The sequence below is a fragment of the Seriola aureovittata genome, chromosome 5 (assembly GCF_021018895.1).
Source record: "Seriola aureovittata isolate HTS-2021-v1 ecotype China chromosome 5, ASM2101889v1, whole genome shotgun sequence".
In the NCBI taxonomy this organism is placed as follows: Eukaryota; Metazoa; Chordata; class Actinopteri; order Carangiformes; family Carangidae; genus Seriola; species Seriola aureovittata.
Genome location: NC_079368.1, coordinates 14,180,959 through 14,197,510, shown reverse-complemented (window position 1 = coordinate 14,197,510; position 16,552 = coordinate 14,180,959). Strand labels below are relative to the sequence as shown.

General features: G+C 42.5%; 2 protein-coding genes across 2 annotated transcripts; both read right to left on the bottom strand.

Moving 5' to 3' along the window:
• Positions 1–480: 480 nt before the first annotated feature.
• plekha2 (pleckstrin homology domain containing A2) lies at positions 481–11,493 on the bottom strand. The gene is made up of 12 exons (XM_056377091.1): positions 11,206–11,493; positions 7,555–7,715; positions 7,368–7,424; positions 6,803–6,851; positions 6,571–6,668; positions 5,230–5,361; positions 4,931–5,020; positions 4,774–4,842; positions 4,601–4,671; positions 3,731–3,794; positions 2,321–2,398; positions 481–2,222 (listed from the first exon to the last, which is right to left on the bottom strand). Exons 2-12 carry the CDS (start codon positions 7,693–7,695, stop codon positions 1,770–1,772), a joined length of 1,302 nt encoding a protein of 433 aa, XP_056233066.1. The 5' UTR covers positions 7,696–7,715; positions 11,206–11,493; the 3' UTR covers positions 481–1,769.
• A 2,509-nt stretch (positions 11,494–14,002) lies between these two features.
• Positions 14,003–16,439, bottom strand: si:ch211-113d22.2 (uncharacterized). The gene is made up of 3 exons (XM_056376899.1): positions 16,057–16,439; positions 15,514–15,627; positions 14,003–14,844 (listed from the first exon to the last, which is right to left on the bottom strand). The coding sequence occupies exons 1-3, from the start codon at positions 16,103–16,105 to the stop codon at positions 14,624–14,626; spliced, it is 384 nt and encodes a 127-aa protein (XP_056232874.1). The 5' UTR covers positions 16,106–16,439; the 3' UTR covers positions 14,003–14,623.
• Between the last annotated feature and the right edge of the window lie 113 nt (positions 16,440–16,552).

The following is a 16,552-nucleotide window of genomic DNA, read 5'->3' as shown; positions in this document are numbered from 1 at the left end:
TCGCCAGTCCTGCAGCAACACAGCTGCACTGGGGAGGCAGAGAGGGAAGTGGACGTAGGTCAGGACATCGTTTTAGGCATTTTACCTAATGGACCTTTGCACTGGACGTGTGAAACACTTCACTTAACACAGCCTCTGGGCACTCGATTGGCATGTGTGTGCATTCTTATTTTTGTATCTACGTGGTCTGCATGTGTTTAAGGTGACAGTGTTAAAGGGCAAATGCGCTGGCCCTGACCCACTGCATGCCTGGCAGTTGGACATGTTTGCCCTTTAGAGAGAAAACAAAGATAAAAGTTAAAAGTCTTAATGTCATCCCTTCTATCATGAGGTAAATTAGAAAACTCTTCCAAGTTTCTTTGTGATGTCTTTGGGGTAAAATGGGGATTGACACACTTGCCACTAGATGGCGAGAGTGTGAAAAGTCTGAAACAACCCATAAACTTCAAAGGTGTTAAAAAACAGCCCAAACAAGAGGAATACAAAGCATCATTTAATGTACAAGAAGGAAAATTAACAATATACGCAGGCAGACAAGTACACACAGATTCAGAAAACGGAAAGAGGAATGGAACATGGTACCACATCAATAAAGTCTTGAGGTGAACCTGAGAAGGGCTGCGACTGCCGGTGTAACAACACGAAGTATCTGAGGCATCGTCTCAGAGGAAGCTAAGATAACTGCTGTGAAAGCTGTGACAAAAATCTTAAAAACACAAGTAAAAATGAGAAAAGCAAAGTGCGGAATTTCAATTAAATTACCAAAAGTAGTGGCACATTCTAACCACATAATGCTGCAATAAGAAAATCACATTTACAAAGCTGTCAACCAGTTGACCAGCCGTACTTTGATATAGGAAGTACATTCTACAACAAGTACCATGGAAAACACTGCCGTGCTGTTATGGTACCACGTTACAAGCTAAAAGAGGAGTCACAGTTTCCTGATGATTGATCTTTAAGCCAAGTATTAAAACATTAGAAAGTTTAAAACATAGTGCGAACACATACAAGCTGCTGCTGACTCCATCTTCTCTGTCTACACAGATACAGAGTCAGTTGGCAAGTGAGTGCAGGTACCTTTTTTATGAGACCTACAGGATACTTTCCCCCAGACACCTGATTACATTGTAGTAATAAATGCTTGTTAATTATTAAGGAAGGTAAGTAGATGTGAGGCTTTTCATATAATGTGTGTCTCAGGAAGAAACAAGGAACAAAAAACACTGCTCGGCTCAAAAGGAAAATAACTTTGTCCAAATTATCTTTAAGTGTTTTGTGAACATAAGCTTGAATATAAAACATATGGATAGCAACGTGTTAAAATGCCTTTCAACACTTCTTTGTGAATACTTACAGCAGGGGTGAGAACACGATCCCGGAGACAGTCATACATGTCTAATAGGAGCCAAGTGCAACAGATTGAAAGCATGTGCCATAATTTGTAAGTCCGCAAGAACAACTAACAACAAGATTATTCAAGTTTTCAGAGGAAGTTGCACTAAAAAACACTCCATCATACCTTTTCACAGTCCTGTGAACAACAAACATTGCTCCTCTTGGTCTCCTTCCAGCTGGGTGATCCTTCGTCTGCAATGCAGCTACAAAACCAGCAGGGGGCCCCAATCCCAATCTCATGTCATGGCATTGAGGCAGATGGTCACAGTGTCACTTCATTAGCAGGGAATACTATTATTACCAGTCACATTCATTTTAAAGCAGGTACCAACACTTTAGTCCACACAGGAGTCTGGACAGACTTCACTGAACTAGACGTCTGTGGTGCGGATGCCGTCGTCATCCAAGCTGTAGGGGAAGTTGCAGCTGGTGTGAGACTGAGGCTGAGAGCGGTGCCTCCGACGCCCGCTGGCCACGTCTCCTGATGCTGTGAGGATCCCCAGTCCGCTGGTCGAAGGTGGGGGATTCACGCTGGGGCAAGGGGTTGGGGTAGAGAGGGAGTTTGAGGAGGAGGAGGTGGAGGAAGAGGTGGAGGAGGAAGAAAGAGAAGGCAAGGTGGGTATGGAGCTGAAAGTGCTGTCTTCATCCTCTGCGTCCATGATGGAGGGCTCACTCAGCGGGACAGGCGTCCATGGCTGCCAGCCTGGCGCCACAGAGCAGGACTTGACAAGTGGAGGCCTGCGGTCATCACTCTGTTGACCACGAGATGCAGAGGAGGCATTGTGACTTCGGTAGAGAGAAGACGCACGTTTAAATGAAAATCCCTGCAATAAGAGAGACAAAAAACAGCATCTTTATTAGTCAGAATCAAGAGTTTCACTGTTTCTTTCCTCAGAAGAGAGGGGAGAGACAAAAGAGTTACCTTAGGGGGACATCTGAACTCCTGAATCTTCATCTCAATGTCCCTGATCCAACCATGCATCTCCTCTGGAGAGTCTGTCTGCAGAGAAAAGTGACCAGAAGATGAATCGTTGCAGATCAGAACATCTGCAGTCATTTTCACACCAGCCATTGAACTAGTTTGCCCTGTTTTCATATTTTCTAATAGCTGCTAATCTTATTTTAAAGTTTAAGCCTGGAGGAACTCTATATTTTTTTTATCTGTCAACAAATCTCATGAAAGATCAACATCCAGACTATTCGTCTGAGCCAGATACAGTACCTCCATTGTTGTGTCTAAAAACAAGTAAAAACACATGAATGAGCGAAACTGAATCCGAAACAAGAATCCTTCATGACACGGGCAGTTTGGTTTATTTTGACTCCTGTGTAGTCTGTTCTGCAGCCACAAATACTTTTTGAGAAATTTTGTATTAATCCCCCACTAAAAACAGTCCGCAACATATGCACTTTTTTCTCCCATTTGAGTAAGGTTTGCCAAAACCTACAGTGCCCAGTTGTCTTCGGATATGATGTAGCCTTCTTTAAAATCTTAAAGTGTGTATTTGTGACCCATTTAAAAAAATTTACATCTTCAGTTTTTTGCTTATGTGGTATTTGTGTTTGCTGACATTAGCAGACTCCATTTCTAAGCTAGTGTTGCACACTGTTGGCGCTGAGGGGGAGCAGAGAGGCATTTAGGCAAGGCATAAAATTACATCCTTTTGATTTTCCGCAGCTTTGGTTTTTATAAACTGTCGTGGGCATTTCATTTCATTTGTTACCGTGTTTAGCAGGGACATTAAAGAAAACCCTAGTTTTTATTATTAACATGATTATTATTATTATTGATATATCGCTATCAGGCTTTTCAAACTCACAACTATCAATATTAATAACGGGCTCTAATTTTAATTTGTAATGTGATTTTTTATTTTGGTGTCTGCACTTCCACTGTGATAATAATCTCTGTTCAACTTATTTTTGTTTATGTGTTGTGTTTTTTATTTAGTTTAAATGTTTGTCATGCTTCCTTTTTTTCTTGCACAGATAAAAATAAAAGTGCTAGCACATGCAGCCTCTCTCTCTCTCTCTCTCTCTTTCGCACTTCCCATCTGATCAGACCCTCGCCGTCTCCATCAGCTGTTCTCCCAGGGGAAGGAACAGGATGTTATTGTTGTTATGGTAACAGATGGCTGTACCCATTTCACAAAAACAAACTTTTCTTGCCACACATCAGCAGCAGAGCATTTAGAGAAAACAAGTCAAAACATCAGATCAGATACACCTGGGACTGCTGACTTTCCGTGTTCATTAAGTCTGCGTTACACACACAGATTTGAAAAGCATGTGATGAATTAGGGTTCAGATGAACAGGTGAAAGAGATTTTACCTGAATGTAGAAAGTTCGGGAGCTGGTGATGATTTCAAACAGGTTGTCTCGCAGCAGGAGATCCCTGAAAGTGAAAAATTATCCTGCTGAAACATACAGTGTCTAAAGGGAGGGCTATAAGATAGTGCAAGTGTATTGCAAAGCTACTATCGTTATCTGTTTATCTCAATATTATTTTACTTGGATTTATCCTGAATGTGGCTGGTGTTCAAAAAATAAAGCATGATTTGTATTTGAAATGCACATTGCAAAAAAAAAAAAAAGAAAAGTAAGTCCAAACTGTCTGAGTAAAAGCTGTGTTGCTTCTAATGGTCCAGGAGGAAACGAATAACAGAAACAGAAGGAAAGATTTATTATAGTGGTAAAATACAAGTCTGAATTGCACTGGGTTGTATTGCATCATATCTCTTTAAAAAAAAATCGAGGTTGTGTATATAATAGGAAGAGGCTCAGATTAACATAAAGTGGTCTGAAGTGTCAAAAAAAAAAAAAAAAAAGCTGAAATAGTTTATGGGATATTTTTGTATCCAAAGGTTGATGTTTCTAGTGTCTATGAAAGCAAAGCTATTGACAAAAGTCTGAAAAACTTTCTTGGCCTTTTTGCATGCACTTTTAAAATGGTCCCTAACTTCAGCTTGTCATTTTCCCTTCTACTGTCAAAGTGCGCACAGCGCCAGGCCTCTCCATGTTTTAGCCTATAGTCTATTTGATTCAACTGCAACAGTTCAGATGCTGTTTGTGCCTGTGCGCTATCTCCTCATATACAAATCATGTATTTGCATTTCTTTACATCCATATCAGATAAATAACCTGATGGAGAGAAGGTAAAATTGTGGGACAATTTGACTCAGTGATTCACATTTGACTCACCCCGACTTGACGAGACATTCATGGACCTTCTGAATGTCTCTCAGTGGAATAGCTCGGAGAGGCTCCTTATCCTGCGACAAACATAAGCACAATTCAGACATGGCCAGACAAAGACCGCAGTCACACAAAAAGAGACAGGAAATAAAAAAATAAAAAAAAGTCTGGCTCCTCACCATCTCAGACTTGTAGTAACTGACTGTGTTGTCATCCAGCGTGAAAAACCGCCTCTTCCAGCTTTTTCTCTGGAAAACACGCCACATTACAGATTCCACATAGATCTTTTTTTATTCAAACACAGAGTTAATCAGTTCTAAGTAGCTGGGTACTCACCACATTCCCCTGTTTCACACAGTAACCACATCTCAGCACGCCCGGCCTGTTGCCCTTCCTCTCTCTTCCTTCTGTCTCTTCACTCTCATTCTGAAACATTTCATCATAACCATCTTCATTACCATTATAACAGTCACTGTCTTCAGATAGCTCAGCTTACACTTAAGCACGGTGGAAGCTATTTTAGCTTTGGTAAAAATTTAATTCCACAGTCAGATAAAAAAAAAAAATAAAAAAATCAGTCACCGCTGACATTGTCATTATTGTAACCACACTGGTTTTAGCTTCCTCTACTTTACCTGGATAAGAGTGTGCACCACCACACCGCCTATGATCTCAGTCTTGTAGGCCTTCTGTTTCTTCCCCCCCTGAGTGTCACTGATCACTGCGGTCACATCAGACCTCGGAGGAGCAGTCCCAGCTTTAGGAACCTGTCAACAAGGTAGGATAACATTAAGTACACTCACATTAGAAAGTAAAACTGCTGGGGGTAACGTTTGCTCTAACGGCCATTAGTTAGTGGTTTAATTCCCACTGGGAGTCCCTGTGCTGCAGCAGAACAACTGTGAAATGTTCTGGATGAAAGCATCCAGCTTGCGCTTACCGTTAACACACACTCACCAAATTACAATGAAAAGTTAACGGTCGATTTTGGCAAAAACAGCTGGAACATGTTTTGTTATCAAGTCTTGAAAGTTCATATGTGCTGTATTGTATTATACAGAGAGATGTTTTAGAGCTGTTACTTAGCCTCCACTCATTGATATAAATGGGGTGGACAAACACTTCTGAACATAAACTGGACATTATAACGTGCATGCAGCAAGTAAACTGGCAGCTGATTGTGAATCAAACACAAAGTATCTCACAAAAATATAAACCACCCCGCCCTGATGTGGCTGAAGAAGAAAAATAAATCAAATCATTTGAAGAGCTGCGTTTTATATACTCTTATCTTTTGGTAATAAAAGCCTGAAATCCATGAGTCAGTGTTTTACTTTTATTCCTGCATTGACATCATGTCCACTCTGCTTTAGAAAGTGCTTTCACACAGTTTCATTGAGGCTAAGCAAGCTCAGAGAAGGCGGCAAAGTAGCCCTCCAATCGAAGGGGAAGTGAAAGAGAGAGTGAGCGGCGCTGCTTCCTGTGTCAGTGTGCAGGTGAGAGAGAAAGAGAGAGACTCTTCTCTGTCATCTGCCGTCATGAAACATCTGCATGTTGCCGGTTATATAAAAATGTCCCGGTCCTGCTGCCGAACAAACACAAATATAATGCAAATGTGTGATGTGATGCTCTTTCACACACACATACAATGATGTTTTGACACCTCGGCCACAGCAATGCGAGTGTGCTATTGCTCATAATTGTGCACAATCACAATTTCCTCATTCACCAAGTGTGTCAGAGGGTTTGTAGGCTTAGATTTGTAGGCAACGCGCTGGTATATGCACCCACCCAGGCCAAACCGGCTTCTGTTACACAACCACAAACTGCAGCTTCCTGTGCTCAGGTGGAAACAAATCCCTTATCAATGACTGTTAGTTTAGCCTTCTACTAACTGCACATTAGGCAAAGACATCTGGTTATAATTTCATGCGTGTGCGTGTGCGTGTGAGTGTGTGTGTGTGTGTTGCACTCACAGTGATCTTGCTGGCCCTGTTGAGAGCAGCCACCCAGTCCCTCATGTCAGTCACATCGTTGGCTTGGAGGAAGTACCGCCGGGAAACTGCATTGATGACTGCAGAAATAGACATCCTTTCCATGAATATCCTCAATAACCGCATTATATAATCGTATCACATGTGTAAACAAAATTAATGCCATTGTGCGCTACTGCATGAGACTGACTCACTGTTTCCCTGAAAAACTCACCAAAACAGAACTCCGTCTTGGGCTTTTGCTTCGCTGTGGCTTCACTCACCTGAGAGGAGAGGAGAGGAGAGGAGAGGAGAGGAGACAAAAAGAAAAGGGAGGAGACAAAGGAAGGGGAGAGAAAAGGTCACAAAAATAAGGATAGGAGACAAAAGGAAATGAGAGAAAAGTAATAGAAAGAAGAGGAGACAAAAGGAGAGGAGAGGAGAAGAAACAGTTCATATCTTTGATGTCTATTTGACTAAGAGTGTCCAGGGAGGAGCTGTCAGCACAACAGTGCACTGAAGCCAGATGTCATTATCTCTGGTTAGCTCAGCGAGCGCCGTGACATCTGGAAAACTTCACAAAGTCTGCTTCAGCTCTGCGCCGCATGTGACCGTTAACTATAACAGCAGATAACCCAGACATCTCCTGTATCTGTGAAGCCTATTTGCATGTTTCTATTTGTGTGCACTCTGCGAATTCCTGCGTCCACACCGCTCGAAACGCCTGCTCGAGATGTGTTAGTACACAGGACTTTATGTAACTACAACCCACAGCAGAGGGAAATGACAGAGCGGTTTACCTTAGAGATGTAGGTTAGTTTCAGACTGCCAACAAAGCTGGCTCCACTGGGCAGGTTCTGCATGCAAACACAAACACACAGACTCGTCATTGGCTCAGGGTCCAAGGTTACACGGCTTCTATTGGTCAGTTTCACTTCCTTTTGCTGTTTGTGCAAGCGTGGTGTCATGCATGTATGTGTGGAGCACCTGAGGGTTATCCATATACCACAGCAGAGCATTTCCCTGTGTGTCGAGGATGAAGTATCGTCTCTGAAAGCGGCAGCTGCTCTCCTTCTCCTCGATGTCCAGGAAGCCACAAACACGGTTCAGCCGGTCCACGTACGGCATACTGCTGCTATCACATATCACTGGGACAGATGGACAGACAGAAAGACGGAGAATCAAGCGAGATGGACAATGGGAGGCAAAATGTAAAGGCAGCAACAGCAGGAGACAGACGGAGAGGCAGAGACACACAGATGTGGAGGATAAACCATCTTTCATTTAGTGTTCAAACACACACAATCACGCGCACACACGCACACACACACACACACACACACACAGGAAGAAAGAGACCCGCTCACACTCAGCAGTTTTTCATGTGACGTGATTGAGGCTGAGCAGCAAACCCTGAAGCCCAAGGCTGAGCTGAGGCCCTCCACCACAGCCAAAAATTACAGACTGCACTCAAGATCTGCACACACGCACATTTCCACTGGCCAGAGAAGAGACAGAGGAGAGGGAGGGAGAAGAGGGAAAAAGAGGAGAGGAGGAGTAGGGTGGTGGGGAGTTCATTAAGATGATGCCATGTATGTGAATCACTGAGCTACTTATTGACAGCAAAAAAAAAAAATCAAGATTCATTCAGCCCAGACACTCAGGTATGCCGACGGTATTTCGATCGTGTTTGCTTTCCAAGAGAATTTCATCCATGGCAGACAACTGACAGTAAATTTAAGACTTTTTTTTTATTATTCTTTGGGGGAGTTGGAAAGCTTCTGGCGTGGTGAGAGCTCCATTTTATAATCTTGTCCTCCTTAAGTTACTGGGGGAACTTTTCAGTCCCTCCAATGTTGTTTCTCTTGCATCTCTTCTGAGTAAATTTGAAGTAACCACAATGACATACTGCACACAGTCAGATGCACTGAAGAAAAAATGCAAAGCAAGGTTTCTGCACTTTTTCCCATTTCACAGGTCTTTACTTCTCCAAATATTTGAATTTATGGAAAGGACTTGAATGTAATGAGGCTGCAAACGTGATATGATGGCAACCAAGCCACATCTGTGACAGATTTTATTCATTTTTTTGTTAATAAGAACAAAAATTATGACACAAGTGACAGTCATATAAAATATATCATCAGGACTGAACGGCTCCCTCTGCAAATACTTTTAAAGCACTGTCTTGGCTGACAACCTTTCAGGAGATGGAAATTATTTCCATGAAAAAGGTCACACACACATCACCCAACAAAACACAGACAAACGTCAGACATTTTCGCTGTGGATCTCCTGTGAAACTATGTTTAAGTCGATGGATAGGAAAATACTTCATTTTGAAACTGCTTTGAAAAATTTGTGGGCTGTGTTTCTGATGCGTCAGACATCCAACATATTTTCTTTTGCTATCGTAATAGGTCAAAGATGAAAACCATTCAGAAGCCTTTTTCAGGTCAGATACCAAAGCTGAGTCTGGCACACACACACGCGCACACACACACACACACACACACGCTCATTCACACTCACACAAACACACACAGGGTATCAGAAAACATCTGGCTTTGGCATTGCCTCGGAGAAGCAGTGGTAAAGGCTTTGGCATCTTTGGCAAAACTGAACCAATAAATAGAATTCAGACTTTAGCAGATTCTTAAAGTAATCCGGCTTTGAAATGCAACAGGATGACACAAATCTACCACTTAATGTAAACAGTTTGCATGTATGAAGACAGAACAGAGTGCATAGATCACAGCGGTGATATCAGAGATATTCTCTTTCACCACATCCAGGGTAGTGAAGTGAAACCCACCTACACTCTGTATACACATCTGCTTTATTTATGTCCAGCCTCCTTTCAGATTAACAGAAACTGATAGAGCAGATTCTAATTGAAGTCAGTTATACAAGGATTAAAAGAGCTATTCAGTAACGTTCAGACAGAAAGACAAAGGAATAGTCAAACTCGATGCAGCTGAGGCCGAGATATCCTACACAAGACTCTCAATCCTGTACTTCCCTGACTGCTGTAGTCTCTCTCTTGGTTTGCCAAACTCCATCCCCCAAATTTGTAACGCAGGATTTTGCTTAACACTTGACCTGCAAGACCAAACCGAGGAACCCAGCTGCTGCAACTTGACTTCACTTCAATTTTCCCAGGTTTGACAAAAGTTCCCTCCAGATCTGGTGAAGGCGTTATACAACTGTGTTCACAGGCCGAATAGTACTCTCCCTGCGACAATGAAATTGACTTTGACATGTAAAATCGCTGGAGTCACCACTTTAACTTAGAGTTGAAAAGATTTGGTGATTTGACAGAAAAAGAACTGGCATCAAATTGAATAATCAATTAATGATTTGAGTCATTTTCCGAGCTATGGTGTCAAACAAATTCCCTATTTGCTGCTCAGTCATGAAGCTTGGCTGACAGTGGTGGAATATTATTTATAATAATAATATATCCCAGCAGTTTCTAATAATATTTATTAGTGATACATTAACATGTAAGCGCCTCGTATTTTTTTAGGGACTGTGTTAAAATTTTTAGGGAGGAAGGAGGGGTCAAAAAAGGGGTTATGTTTTTTTTTCCTTTCCTAAAAGGAGGGAAGTCTGACATTTGTGGAAGAGAAGAAGAGGGTCTGTAAAGTTCCTTTCAGCCCAAATGTTTTATATTCTTAGTTCATCCTTTGCTACTAGTCACTGATTGTGGTAATAACCGTTCAATTGGCAGCTCTTCATTCAAAAGTAGAGTGGCTGGAAACTTCTAATGTGAAATTTCTTCTATGATTTATCAGTTCAACCCTGTTTTATTAGTTTGATATATTAGGGTCGGAGGATGTTACAGTTGAAAGAATTCAAATAAAGCTGGGGACCAGCTGCTTTTTTACAAAGTGAACCACATCCTTCAGCCACTGTCCCCACCCTAAAAAGTTTCCTACAGCTCCCAAACTCATCACATGTTTTTAATGTAAAATGTTAATTTGAAAAATAACATGCATGTAAAATACATATAGTGGGGTAAAAAGTAGCTACTACTAACCCTAACCCTACAATATCTTCCACTAAAATATGGTATATAAAAGGTTTTTACTTAAATACAATACCTCAAAACTGTGAATATATTTGGGTTTTGGGCTGTTGATTGGACAAAAGAAAGCAGTCTGATGACGTTACTTGGGCTCTGGGAAGTTGTGACAGGCATTTTTCCAGTAGCCTACTGTCTGACATTTTATGGACCAAACGATTAATCGATTACAAAAATATTTGGTAGATGCAGCTTGGTCACTTTCTTTCTTCAGCAGCAGCAGCTCAAACACAAGCTTCACGCCACTGAACGACATTTAATGGTCATTGACGAGCATGTACAACGTGATTATGAGCCTGTAATGAAAAAGCTGAGATGTGTTGAGTTACTCAGGGACACCTGACAGACGTTACATATGGTCAGCTCAGATGACCTGCCCTGACTCACCGACGAACGGCCTGCCACACCTACTGTGGGCTACTGTACCATCTGCACACACACACACACACACACACACACACACACACACACACACACACACACACACACACACACACACACACACACACACACACACACACACACACACACACTGTCGACGGACTACTTACCCGCTGTGGAGAGTCAGTGTACGCCACAGCCAGCGCCCCGCACGGCTACGAAGCGGAGAGGAGAGACGCGAGTTTGGTAAATACGAGCATGGTAGAAAAAAGTTTTTTAACAACTTTTACAAACAGCGGACTTTTACGAAGCCGGCGTGCATCGGCCTGTCACACTTTCGTCTATTTGTTTGTGTGGTCGGATTGCAGAAGACTTGTCTTTTTTTCCGGGTAGGACGTTTCGTTATTAGAATAAACCAGCCCCGGATGTGATCTATGCGTCCTCTCAGCTCCGGCCGGGTCCTCCTCCTCCTCCTCCTCCTCCTCCTCCTGTGCTGCTGATGCGTTCACATAATGAGGAACTAAACCGAGCTCAACAGGCTTAACTGCCCTTCTAACCTCACGTATTGTAATTTCAACAGCTTTAGTGGTGCAACTTTGGCATCTTGTCGGTATTTTGTGTGACTCCCCTTACCGAGGCTTTGCCAGAAAATAAAAAAGTTTGCACTGTTTTGTCTTCCTGCAACTGCATGCGATGTGTATGTTATCTCGCCTCCTCTCAGGTGGTAACTTGAGAAATGGGTCACACACACACACACACACACACACACACACACACTCACGCATACACACTTTCACTGAGAGCTGCTTTGTTACATAAGTTGTGAGAACACTCCCTCTCTGTGGCATGATGCTCTCCCTAGCCCCTTACGCTAATCTTAACCATCACAAATAAATACCTCACCCTAAAACTAAACCCAAGTCTAACCTGAACCTTAAAACCAAGTCTCAACCCCTTAACCAGCCCTTTAAGGCGTGAGGACCCAGTGAACAATAGAGCAATTCATACACCTGTCATGGGAGGTGAGTGGGTGTTTGACAGGTGCAAGAGTTTGAAGTACTTCCCGTTCTCCAATGGACATCCTTCAGCAGGGCTGTAGCCACGATGTCAGAAACACTGAGGTCATGAGTCTGAAATCCCCCAACCTCACCTCACTTAAACATTTTTGCCTCTAACAAACTAAATTTCCGGAGCATTTCAAGCTCTCTCTGCACTGTCGGGTGTTTATGGTGGAGTGAAATGGTAAATAAGCTAAGCTCTTTTTATTTTAATTTGTGTAGTTTTATGCCTCAGTGATAGTTACAGCTTCACAATTGTACCTAAAGAGATACTTTCTAATGTGAGAAGTGCAGGAGGGTGAGGCTCTTCACTGTAAAATGTGACAAGTTGACGTTATCTATGAAACCGATTGCCTTGAAAAAAACAAAGTAAATATAACTATTAGTCATAACTTATGTTGACTTCATTTCCACTTGTTAAGTTTACTTAATATGTAGTTGTGTTTACTTCATTTTATAAAGTTGGTTCAACTTAAAAATGGCAAGTATTATACTGTATGTAGCTGCTTGTCTTCTTATTGTGCAATTAAGAATAGCATTATGCAAACATGCTTAAAGTAAAAAAATATTTCATAAATGAGCTGCAGATGTTATTATTTGCAGTCTTACAAATGCATAATTTTGCATTCATTTGCTCAGTGCCATTTTAAATACATCATATTTACATATAAATGACATCGCTGTCGGTCACTTGTCGGGTTACAAACCAACAGTCATGGCCTGAGCAGCGTTGTGCTCTGCAGCTTAGGTCAAAGGATTGTTTGGGATTGTTGGGTTCAGTTTTAATGTGTAACAGGTTACCTTGCAGTTTCAACCATGATAAATACAGTGAAGCAACACCTCCAACCACAGCTATTCACCGGAGCTCATATATATTTCAGTTGCAGTTCACTATCAGAGAGAAAAAAAAAATACGAGAGAAATGTTCAGTATTAAGGAACAGACGTCATAACGAGACTACTTGGTGAGCAAGCAGGGTGTGAAACAGAGTATGAAGTGGTTTAGGGTTGTCACTCAGAGCTGTTGGAGGAAATCCAGGCGTTACAACTGATGCAGAAGCAGGTTGAAATATGTGATTTAACATTGTAGGTGATCCAGGCGGCACTTGTCTTGACTATATCATAGGTTAAACTCCAGCAAGGCATCATATCTTTGAGCTTATCTTGTGTTTTCATGTCAAATCTTAATCTGCAAAGTAGCAACTTCGACATCAGTCAAATGTTTTGGTGTAAAGATAAAAATATGTCCCCGTGAAATCTGTTGAATCACCTCAGACAGTATCCTACGGTATTGCTTCACCGTTTCTCCATTGTTACACAAAGGTGATCGCAGTTTGAGTCCTGTGATGAAACACAGACAGAAAGACAGAAAGAGAGCTAGGAGGATGAACTGACCTGACCTCCTGGTTTCAACACTTTATGTCTCGTCAAGAGTCTGGGATTTAGAGTTTTCATACATGTCGCATTTATAAACGCTGATGTAAGAAATGTCAGCATTTATTCTGTTTTCTCTCTTTTGATAAAAAAACATATGTCCTGCTGTTAAAAAGGAAGTGGTTGCCCATCATATGACCTGCCTGAGGATGGAGACCTACCTCACTGATTTCATATCCTGTGGCGACTGCACAGGACTTACACAGTTACACGGTTGCAGAAGGAAGTCTTGAAGTTTCCACAGACACCCCACCCCCACTCCCTCCTGTTTGTGCTGAAAATCACCAACTATCAGACTGTTTTCTCCAGGGTAAGCATGCATCTGCAGGTATCCTTTCATACCAGGGACCTGCCCATAAACTCACATTTCTTTTCTCTGGCTTTTAAAAGTCAAGTGTAGGATATCAAATGCCAAACCACAGTCATCTTACTCACGTAGAATCAGACACCGTACACAGATAAAAATAAAGGTGTGATTGTATCTTTATTCAGACAAGCTTGCATGCACAAAAAAATTAACAATTCAAGCACTAAACATGTTCTTACAAACGTTTTTTTTTAATTTTTTCCTGAGCTGATTGTGCTGTTAAAAGACTTAGCTTGGGGTTACCTCGGCAACAACACAAGTGAATAATGTGGTTCTATTGGTGTCAAGCAAGCTGTGCACTAGCTACCCACTGAAGAACCCAAACACCTACCAAAATCACACCCAAGTCCCACCAGCCAGGCCAGAGCTGTGAGTGGGTGCACTTCACTTTGTACACATTTATTCACTACAAATGTTCTCGGGTTCATAGCGTTACATCTGAAAGTTAACATAGCACTGTAGATAATGAAGTTATTATTCAGGTTTTTAATAATAATTAAAAAAAAAAAATGGAAGCTGCTGAAATGCAGCTGGTATTTACAGGACAGACCATGCTCCTTGAATGCACCACCGCATCAGAAACACTTTTTTGTGTTCACCACAATCTCAAAACACATGAAACTCTCTACAGCTCAAATCCTTTTTTTTTTTTTTAAAACTTGGATTTAAAAAGGGTGGATGGACAGATGGGTTGATAACATAACAATTGAAGAAGAAGAGCTGGAAGAGTTTAGAGCTGATTGGAGGCCAAACGCAACAACAGGGCTGTGATGAGCAGGAGGGGGCTGGAGGAGAGAGCCCCTGCACTGTTGTGGTGGTGATCCCCGTGGCTGTGGCTCCTGTGGGGCCCGTTGCAGTCGTCACCGAAGCAACACACCATCTTTGCTCCAGAGCTGCCGCCATTAGCCTTGTCGCAGAAAGCCTTGTACGTGCAGGACTTCATCACGGTGTCTGAAAGAGAGCGGGACACACAGGGACGTGTGAGGATGGCCGATTGCTTTGAAGTGTTTGCAGACTGACTGCTTGTGTTCATTTGGTATGACGCTGTCAACCCGTTGAACTCTCCCCCCAAACTCCCACACGTACACACACACACACACACACACACTCACACGCACGCACACACACTGATAGGCACAGAGAAGTCTGTGGTTATTGTAAACTGCTGGGATAACATCCAGCAACCTCAAATGATGAGAGGATGAAGAGGCAGAGGCTTTGTGATCACACACTCTCACACACACACACACACACACACACACACACACACACACACACTCTCTCTCACACACACACACACACACACACATATACATAAGCAAACAGAATAAGACAACATTGACAGAATAAGGAATAGGCCGTGTATCTGCAAAGCATGAAACTATTGTACAGAAATACTTCCGCTGCTGTATTATGGGTTTTAATACTGACCTTCACTCAATGGAAACAACACTATTTTAAGCCCTACCAACTTCCTTAAACTCCTACCTCACACAGGCAGAGATGTGCCAGGGATGTGCTGACCTCTAGTGAGGCATTTACACAACTGTATTCGACTACACCATACTTGTGTTGCAAGTTTTCATGGCCTTGTGTTTGTGTTTGTGGGTGTTTACTCACTGGGTCCTGTGATGGTGGAGCAGGCATCAGCGTACTGAGGACAGGAGGTGGAGCCCTGTCGGTTGCAGTCGTCATCATTGGACGCCACGCATGTGTGACATTTGAGGGCGTGGCCTTTACAGACAGAACAGGAGAGAACACCTGACTTGAGACTAAGCATGTATATTCACAGGCGAGTGTAAACATGCACACACACAACCATGTGTTTTTATCGGTCGCTTCACTCTACCGTGCATGAACACTCTCCCAAGCGTACACTAGAGATCCGTACATTGCTGTCCGATTTATACAGGCTAAATTTAATTCTGACTCAGTTGACATGCACATCATTGGAACCTTGCAGATTTAAATCTGTGACCGATTTATGTGGGAAATGTCCCAAACTGTGCAGGCCTCAAGCTCCTGGATCACCTGTGCTTCTATAACCCATCTACAGTTACTCTGCCAGCTGCTAATCAATAAAATCCTCCCCCCCTACTGCTCTCTTCCCCCCCCCCCCCACCCCCCAAATCCAGTTTTGGTATCAGTGTTGTAGAAACTTACTGTGGCAGGCCAGAGAGACTAACAGCAGCAGGGCAAGAGCAGTCTTCATGGCAGCAGGTTGGTGGGTCAGTATGTCTTCAAGAGTCCAGAGAGAGAGTGGACGAACTGAGAGGAGTCTCTGATGGAGGGGACAGCGGGGGTTGAGGAGGAGGAGGAGGAGGGGGTTTAGACATTGAAGGTGTCTGAGGGCATTAAGGTCTTATCTCTGTAATCTCCATCTATGCTGCACAGCCAGCACCCTGCAATAATAGACTTAACCCAGCAAGCTTTAACAGAGAGACACAGTTAAGTGTTAATGAGATGTCAGTCCTGTGATTAGTAGAATTTTGAGGTCATTTGCTGGATGATTGGCTCTACAACACTGTTTTTGTAACTACTGAGCATTTTCTGACAGCGTGGATGCATCAGGGTGTGTGTGTGTGTGTGTGTGTGTGTGTGTGTGTGTGTGTGTTGGGAAGTCTGATGTAAACACTGTGCATAATTACTGGGACTGAGG